Raw genomic sequence first — 9607 nt, 5'->3', positions numbered from 1 at the left:
TTTGAACGACCAACAAACAGAAAATTATCTAGGTACTCCATACGGGGTAACCCAATGGCAAAAGTTTACCATCAGCTATCCCAACCCAGTAGTACGGAGCCCTTAAGCGCCTCCAAGTTATCTCTAGTTCTGGGGTACGTCCGCCCGCCCAAAGGCCTCTCATGATCGAACTTGAGATCATAAAGATCCCAGACGTCATTCATTGAGCCAACCGTGTCACCCCTAAGTGTTGTATGTGGGAATTGGACTTGAGTCTCCATTAAGAAACCAAGCTTTCTACCATCAAATATTCTTTCTTGAAGAATGCTCCAAAATAATTGGAGCTACCAACAAACTCTCTCGATCTCTACTGCTTAACAAGGGGAACCATTGGCCAAGTTCCTTTGGGATTTCCGACAGTTGCATAGCCCACATATAGCCGACACCACTGCTAAATAATCACCAGCCACCAATGCAAGAAGCCCCGCAACACCTGTTGCTATTGTTTTCCGTTGTTCCGCATGTTAATAGTTACTGTCTCCGTCGTCGTAATGCACCATAACCACCTTGTTTTTCAGTTCATCAACTAGCACTAGTTTGTTGAACCTCAGTGTCTCGAATGGTTATTTATTAACCATAACGTATATCTATCTTATCGGTATATTAGATTGATTAATTAAATTTACCATGATCTTGTCGAGTTTCGTTTAGTGTTTGATTACTTGTTAACTTTCTGTTGTGTTTATATATCAGATTTTAATTAGTTGACTAATTATTATCAAACCAGATGTTGATAATATTTTTTTTTCTTTTTCGACCGGTCACTAGTGAAACCAATACAACACCACTCATATTTTTAATTTTTTTGGCACATTGGATTTTAATAGTCCCACCTAAGAAAATAACTATCACCAGTTCACATTTTACACTAATTGTTTTCATTGGACATTCGCTAAAAAAAGTTAACTTAGTTAATATAATACTAAATTTCAAACTGATGTTTTGGGCTTTTGATCCGAATAAGGTTACGACTGATGCAACATTTACCTCAAAATGGTGCTCCAACGCTTGATTTTTGTTAATTGGGAATTTAAACACCTAAATTGAAGCATTATTTCACCGTTCGGAGCACTTTTTCGAGGTAAGTTTTACACCAGTCAACTTGTATCTTCACTCACATCAAACGCCCTTAAACATCAGTTTGAAATTTGAAAAAAAAAACTTAACGACGTTAAGTTTGTTTCAACAGGGGTCCAACGAAAACAATTAGTGTGGAACATGGGACCCGTGACAACTATCTAATGAGTGAGATTATTATCGCAACAGTTAAAAAACTGGATTATCTCTGGTCACTCCCCACCATCTTTCAAGCTATCAGATTGCTTGATTTATGATTTGAGGCTTCACATGCATTTGACTCAAATTCGGTGTGTATGTGTCTAATCGAATCCACATTTTCTTTAAATGGGTTATAACATCTTATTTATTATGAAACTTTTTCATAATCAAACATGATTTTCGTGGGTCGTCTCACCAATCCTAGATAACCCTTAATATTATAGCATCTCATATATTTATGAAATAACTACTTAATCATCAAACAATAATTTTCAGGGGTCATGGGTCTCACCAAACCCGGATAGCCCTTAAAATTATAGCATCTCATATATTTGTGAAATAACTCCTTAATCATCAAACAATAATTTCCGCGAGTCCATGGGTCTCACCAAACCCATGTAGCCTTAAATGAGTTATAACACCTCGTTTATTTGTTACTCTTTAATCATTGAACCCTAACTTAATTTCTCCCCTTTACATATTCGTTGTCGCAGGTTTATCCTCTCCATTATCGCTAGCTTTCGATTACCACACCATCCTCAACCTCATCTCTCATGTATCTACCACCATGTTTTTTCCTTTACAAAAATCAACATGTTCGGTTTCGTTTATATGTTCATTAAAAAATCGAAAAAACCCTCATAATTGAAAAATCAAAATGTTACAAAATAGAGTAATGTGCGATTTTCGTCCTTTTGGTTTGAAAAATAATGAGAATTTAGTCCAAAAAGTTTATTTTTTTTGCATATGGACCCTCCACGTTTCCTAGTTCTTGCCAATTACATCCAAATCACTAACCCTGTTAAATTTACTCGTTAAGTCAAGGGTAAACATGTCTTTTCACTCTTTCTTTATTATAATACTTATTTCAGTGAACTGTTGTTTTGTCCCTTTGGTTTGTCCAAATCTCCAGTTTTAGTCAAGTAGTTTCAAATTTGCAATTTTCTTCCCTATGGTTTCATTTCAATTGCAATAAAACCCGAATTTCCTAATCTCGTTAAGTCTGATCGTTAAACTCATCAGTGTGTCCTTCAAGTGAGGGGCAATTTTGTTCATTCTTTTTTTCCATTTTCCCCAAATACACAGCCCCTCACGTGAGAGGGCTTGCGAATTAGAACTGAGGTTTATTTGGGGAGAAAAACAACAAAACCGGTCGTCATGTGAGAGGCACGAAAGTGGATTAACGACCAGACTTAACGAGACTAGTAAATTTAGGTTTAATTGCAAGTGAAATGAAACAAAAAGACGAAAATTGCAAACTTGAAACTATTGGACTAAAACAACAAACTACAAGGACGAAAACCGCAACTCACTGAAAAAAGTATTATAATAAATAAATGGTGAAAATACATGTGTGCCTTTGAGTTAACGACTTAAATCTTGATGTTTAAACCATTATTATTATTATTATTGTTGTTGTTGTTACATCTCGACCGACTTTTTCTTTCCTTGACAGGACGGCAATTCTTTTGTTTCTGCGATCCATCACTACCACATATCTTCCAATTTAGGAAAACCAATCTTTTCATCAATCATCTATCTCAACTGTAACTAGTTCAACCAGTAAGCTTCACTTGTCCAACACCTAATCGTTGTTGATGATCTACTAGAGATCGTGGTGTGGTGGGTGATGTTGTTTTGATTCAGGTATGAGTTTAGATGATAATCAGCAATTATCACCTGATACTGCCAAAACCTCCTCGGTGGTCGATTTGGGATCAAAGAGACTACCGCATGGATCTCGACAAGGCGACCTCGATTCCGAAAGGTTTAGCATTTCAATGTCCCGTAGAGAGATTGATGATGTGGATGCAAGGTTGGTGTATGTGAATGATCCCATAAAGACCAACGAAAGGTTTGAATTCGCGGGTAATTCCATTAGGACAGCCAAGTATTCTGTTTTGAGCTTCTTGCCTAGAAACATATTTGAACAGTTTCACAGAGTTGCCTATATATATTTTCTTTTCATTGCCATCCTTAATCAGCTTCCCCAGTTGGCCGTCTTTGGGCGGGGTGCTTCCATCTTGCCTTTATCCTTTGTTTTATTGGTCACGGCCGTTAAAGATGCTTATGAGGACTGGAGGCGGCACCGCTCAGACAGAATTGAAAACAATCGCATGTCGTATGTTTTAGTGAATGATACGTTTCGTCAGAAAAAATGGAAAGATATTCAAGTAGGCGAGATTATTATGTTTTCGGCAGATGACACTATCCCTTGTGATGCTGTTCTTCTTTCCACAAGTGACCCGACTGGGGTCGCGTACATTCAGACCATAAATCTTGATGGTGAATCGAATTTGAAAACCCGCTATGCAAAACAAGAAACCCTTTGTAAACTTCCTGAAAAAGATGTGATTAACGGCTTGATCAAGTGTGAGAACCCGAACAGGAATATATATGGTTTCATGGCTGCTATGGAGATTGATGGAAAACGCTTATCTCTCGGACCGTCTAATATTGTGCTTCGTGGGTGTGTCCTTAAAAACACTAATTGGGCGGTAGGAGTGGTGGTTTATTGTGGCAGAGAGACCAAGGCTATGTTGAACAGTTCAGGGGCACCATCAAAAAGAAGCCGTTTGGAGACGCGTATGAACCGTGAGATTATCTTGCTGTCGGTTTTTCTTGTTGCTTTGTGCTCAGTTGTGTCCGTTTGTGCTGGTGTTTGGTTGAAATGGAATGTAAACGAGCTTGAAGTGTTGCAGTTTTATAGAAAAAAGGATTATTCTGAACCAGAAGTTGAGAATTATAACTATTCTGGTATTGGGATGGAGATATTCTTCACTTTCCTTATGTCAGTTATTGTGTTCCAGATTATGATTCCGATATCTTTGTATATATCAATGGAGCTCGTGCGTGTTGGTCAGGCTTATTTCATGATTAGAGATGATAAGATGTATGATGAGTCGTCAAACGCTAGATTTCAGTGTCGGGCTTTGAATATTAATGAGGATTTAGGGAAAATAAAGTATGTATTCTCGGATAAAACAGGTACATTGACAGAAAACAAGATGGAGTTTAAATATGCAAGCATTTTTGGTGTGGATTATAGTGGGGAGAAAACCAACTTCGAAGGCGAGCAAAGGGGATACTGCATTCAAGGTGCTACATAATTCTATACTGATATTCACTTAATTGCATATTTACCCAACCCAGAACTAAAATTGCATATATCACCCCCTGTACTGAAATTCACATAATGACAAAAATACCCTTCTAAAGTTAAAACACCCTTTCAAAATCTCGTATAGCTCATTTTGATGATTGTCACCTTTTTTTTGTATGATGTTCACTCCAAAAGCTCGGCATAAAGAATGGTATGTTATACATAGACAAAAGACAATAATAAAATAAAGCCAAAATAAATAAAAAAATTTAGTAAAAACAGAAAAAAGAGAACAAAAACTCATAAGAAAAACATAAAAGGAAAAACCAATAAAGTAATAATAATAATAATAATGGTGGCTGGCGGCGGCGGCGGCCAGAAATTAAGTAGCAGTATTATTATTATTATTATTATTATTATTATTATTATTATTATTATTATTTTAATGTTGTTATCTGGTTTTAGTGAATGGGCAGGTTTGGAGGCCAAAAATGAAGGTAGAGGTTGACAAGGAGTTACTTCAACTGTCAAAAGCTGGAAATGATACAACTACTAGCAAACATATTTATGATTTCTTTCTTGCATTGGCTGCTTGTAATACAATTGTGCCAATTGTTGTTGACACATCAGATCCTGACGAGAAGTTGGTGGATTATCAAGGGGATTCTCCAGATGAACAGGCACTTGTTTATGCTGCTGCTGCTTATGGTTTCATGCTTATGGAACGCACTTCGGGTCACATTATTATTGATATTCAAGGAGAAAGACAAAGGTATGTTGGTAACTATTAGAACGTTGGCTTAGTTCATAGTTTTTAGATTGTTTTCATTACAATATAGATTATATAATATTATCAACGCAATTAATCATTTGTCAACAAATTGCCAAACATATTGACCAAATTTGTTTGCGGGGTCAATGCAAACCAACCAATTTGACCCTACCAATTTGGCCACATCATTTCTTGAAGATTGAGTAAAGTGATATCTTTCAAAAGTATACATCTTTAAGTTCCCTCTAGAATTTAAAGCAGACCCTTTCAAGTCACTTTATATAGGATATATATTTGATCTATTTTTAAATTTTCTAGATTCTAATTTGATCAACAATTACCCATCATGACAGCACAGGTTTAATGTTCTTGGAATGCATGAGTTTGACAGTGACAGGAAGAGAATGTCAGTTATATTAGGATTTCCCAACGGCTCTGTAAAAGTCATTGTTAAGGGTGCAGATAATTCCATGTTTAACATTATTAATAAAACCTTAAACTTAGATACGATCAAAGCCACCGAACACCATCTCCAATCATACTCATCCGTTGGTTTGAGAACCCTAGTTGTTGGAGCACGGGAATTGAGTGTCCCTGAGTTTCACCAATGGCAATCTGCTTATGAAACAGCTAGCACTGCTGTAATGGGTCGAGTCAGTTTGCTTCGCAAGGTTGCGACTAATTTAGAAAACAATCTTGAAATTATTGGTGCATCTGCGATTGAAGATAGATTACAAAAGGGTGTACCGGAGGCAATCGAGTTGTTAAGAAAAGCCGATATGAAAGTTTGGGTTTTGACTGGTGACAAACAAGAAACTGCGATTTCGATTGGTTATTCTTCTAAGCTTTTAACGAGTGACATGAATAAGATAGTGATCAATAGTAACTCTAAAGTGTCGTCCAAAACGAGTTTGGGAGATGCTTTGGTTACTTCTAGAAGCTTCTTAGTACCTAATGGTGATACAAGTTCAGTTGCTTTGATTATTGATGGAACGAGTCTTGTGTATATACTTGATACTGAACTTGAAGAGCAGGTGATTGGTTAATAATACTCTTGAATACACACAGTTTCGTTTGTTTTAGTTTAATCTTCGTATTTTGAAATTCTGGTTCTTTTTTGTCTTTTAGCTGTTCCAGTTGGCCAGTAACTGTGCTGTGGTACTTTGTTGTCGCGTTGCTCCTTTGCAAAAAGCCGGGATTGTGGCAATGATAAAGAAAAGGACAGACGACATGACTCTTTCCATTGGGGATGGTAAGCATTGTTTCATGCCAATTTGTTTAATTTTTTTTTTTTGGGTGGGGGGGGGGGGGGTTAGGTATTATATTTTTGGAGGATTTTTTTGTTTGATGAGGTCACATGAGATGTAGAGGATCAAAGAACACAAAAGGTGCACCATAAGATTAAATGGATGGTCTAAGCACATTATCACACGTATGTCTCAAGTAAGCTAGTTATCACCTCTATGTATGTGTGTATGTATGTATGTATGCACGCACGCACGCACACACGCATCAATATTTGGGAGCTTGTATGCATTAAAATTGGACTTTGGTCGACTTTTATTCTGTTTGACTAATTTATGACAAAAACACAACCCAAATTAACCCATTCATAAGGTTTTATTGAATCTGCATGCGCGCGTCTGATCTATACACTCGAAGTTCATCTCTTTTTCTTGAAAAATTGACGGCGTTGATAAATATTTGTGTTTGTAAATGTTTGCCGGTGCGAATGATGTTTCAATGATCCAAATGGCCGATGTTGGAATTGGAATTAGTGGGCAAGAGGGTCGTCAAGCGGTGATGGCATCTGACTTTGCAATGGGCCAGTTTAGGTTTTTGGTTCCTCTCTTGTTAGTCCACGGGCATTGGAATTACCAGCGCATGGGTTACATGATCCTCTATAATTTTTATAGGAATGCAGTCTTTGTCCTTGTTTTGTTTTGGTAAGTCGAGTAAAAAACATTTATATTTAGCTTCTTTTTTTCTTCGTATTGCAAATTTTATTTGCTTTCTCCTAATTGCATTTCGTGTGTTACACAATTTCTTTTATGTGTATTTGATATTTCTCTATGGTACCTTCAAAAGGGATGTTTGATGAGATGTGGAAAGTCCATGTATTTTTGCCATTCAAGGTGAAAATGGGCAGGTGGGCAAAATGGCTCAAAACACGTTTTGTTTGATTATTTCTGTTAATGGTTAGTGTGTGAAGTATGATTACAAAAAGGGTAAATATCGTAAAAAAACCAACGTACTTTTTAATTTTTCTCAAAAATATCCCTCTGCACGTTAAATTTGAACAATTTTGCTATTTTTCTTAAATCAAGTTGAAGCTGATACGTCCGTTGTTTTTCTCATGTGTATATATATATATATATATATATATTTCTTACCTGGCATATATGTCTTTTATCCTAGTTATATAAACAGTTTTGGATGTACAGGTTCCAAGCTGTTATAAAAAAATTCACAGTTTTGTTCAAATTTATCATGTTGAGGGACTTTGATGTGCAAAAAGTTGTTTAGCGACTTTTATGAGAGGAATCAGTAGGTATGTTGGTTTTTTTATGTATTTTCCCTTACCAAAACTATATTGTTATGATATATTTAATAATGTTGTTTAGGAGGTTGTATGCATAAAAAAAACTCCAGAATGGTCACCCTTTCGACCCATTTGACCTGTTTATTTATAATTAACCTTTTTTAACTTTTCGTTTAACGTTAGAGATCAAAATTGTGACTCGAATGACCTATTTCCATATGAAAGGGTTGACATTAGCACTTCTAGGGTTCGGTTTTCTAATATGTACATGAATCTGTCCAGGTACGTGCTGTTTACAGGCTTTACTTTGACCACAGCTATAACCGAATGGAGCAGCGTGTTATATTCTGTAGTCTACACCTCAGTACCCACAATTGTTATTGCAATTCTTGATAAAGATTTAAGCAGAAGATCTCTGTTGGCTTATCCTCAGCTATATGGGGCCGGTCAACGACACGAAAGCTACAATTCAACATTATTTTGGCTTACAGTTGCTGATACGTTATGGCAGAGTATAGTTGTGTTCTATGTTCCCCTTTTTGCATACTGGAAAAGTGACATTGACGGTTCGAGTTTAGGTGATCTTTGGACCCTTGCGGTTGTTTTTCTGGTCAATATTCACTTAGCCATGGATGTTATTAGGTGGACTTGGGTTAGCCATGCGTCCATTTGGGGGTTGATTGTTGCAACTTGCATTTGTGTTATCATCATTGATGTGGTTCCCGTGTTACCTGGTTACTGGTATGTATATATAACCTTTTAGTTGATTTGTGTTTACTAGAGGCGATGCCAACTAGTGTGGCATTCATATATATTAGTATAATAATAATCTAACGTTTTGATCGAAATGATTGACACTTTTGGTGGCTTTTGACTTGGTTAACTCGTTTGACTCATTTTCTTTTAGACAATAATAATTCAATTCAATTTAATTTTTTTTATATTTTATTTTCCGGGACCTCAATAGACGCACTGTGTGTTCTTTGGAAAATATTTTTTCAAAGAATCCTACTTTATTAAACTGTACCAAAAATCTGAAGAAAACATAACAATTTGGAGTAGAATTTCATTTGTTTGACCTCAAAAAGTGAGGCTGCGTCTTTTCTTTGTAATGTGGCCTCCGAATGTATTTAGTGATTTTGTACAGTAAAAGAATACAAAATCAAGTATTTAAAATTCCAGTGCGTACACATATATAGGCTATAAATATTATTTATGAAAGTTTTTGGATTTATGATTGTAGGGCAATATTTAATCTTGCAAGCAAGGGATCATTTTGGATTTGCTTACTTGGCATTCAGATAGCAGCGGTTGTCCCTCGGTTTGGTATAAAAATGTTCATACAACATTGTAGACCTTCTGATATTCAAATAGCAAGAGAAGCCAATAAGTTTGGAAATTCAATGGAGTTGACCGGTCAAGCAATAGAAATGAACCTATCTCGAAGATGACCCGTTTTAACCTGGTTCATTTCAACTTTTCATTAATTTTGTTTTTTTGTTAAATCTTTTTCTTCACATTCTTTAGGTTGATGGAGCAACCAATTGTTCTCTTGCTTGCCAAAGGTATTAGCTGTGTACTGCGTTTAGGTTTGTATTAATGTAGATTGTTATGTTATTATTTATGACCCGAAATCGGATGCTGTTGCATCGATTTTTCGTTTGAAAATAGTCTAAAAACATGAATACAGGACTCTGTATGTTTCTGTCTACAATGAACCCTTTTACCTAACTTTACAAGCTTGTTGCTTACATATTATGATGTTTTACACACTGGATGTCGAGTTGTCGTGTGGTAAAATTAGTAGCTTTGATTTTCACCCGTTTTATAAGAACGGGTTAGTTTGGGTGAGGTTGGTCAAATGGGTTAATAA

General features: G+C 36.1%; 1 protein-coding gene across 1 annotated transcript; it reads left to right on the top strand.

The window, feature by feature from the left end:
- The first annotated feature begins 2966 nt into the window (after positions 1–2966).
- Positions 2967–9358, top strand: LOC143583953 (phospholipid-transporting ATPase 1-like). The gene is made up of 7 exons (XM_077066121.1): positions 2967–4416; positions 4886–5192; positions 5551–6226; positions 6321–6442; positions 6917–7138; positions 8017–8475; positions 8978–9358. The coding sequence occupies exons 1-7, from the start codon at positions 2967–2969 to the stop codon at positions 9183–9185; spliced, it is 3444 nt and encodes a 1147-aa protein (XP_076922236.1). The 3' UTR covers positions 9186–9358.
- The last annotated feature ends 249 nt before the right edge of the window (positions 9359–9607 follow it).

The sequence above is a fragment of the Bidens hawaiensis genome, unplaced genomic scaffold, assembly GCF_021521415.1.
Source record: "Bidens hawaiensis isolate Kalapana, Puna unplaced genomic scaffold, B.hawaiensis_p1.1 tig00032745_1, whole genome shotgun sequence".
NCBI lineage: Eukaryota > Viridiplantae > Streptophyta > Magnoliopsida > Asterales > Asteraceae > Bidens > Bidens hawaiensis.
Note: the sequence above shows the minus strand (reverse complement) of the source record. Positions and strands in the feature narration are given on the sequence as shown.

Excerpts from the sequence above, each read along its gene's own strand:
- LOC143583953 (XM_077066121.1), top strand. The coding sequence starts at position 2,967 with ATGAGTTTAGATGATAATCAGCAATTATCACCTGATACTGCCAAAACC. Across the intron at positions 4,417-4,885 it reads AAGGGGATACTGCATTCAAG|TGAATGGGCAGGTTTGGAGG; the intron begins GTGCTACATAAT and ends ATCTGGTTTTAG. Across the intron at positions 5,193-5,550 it reads ATTCAAGGAGAAAGACAAAG|GTTTAATGTTCTTGGAATGC; the intron begins GTATGTTGGTAA and ends ATGACAGCACAG.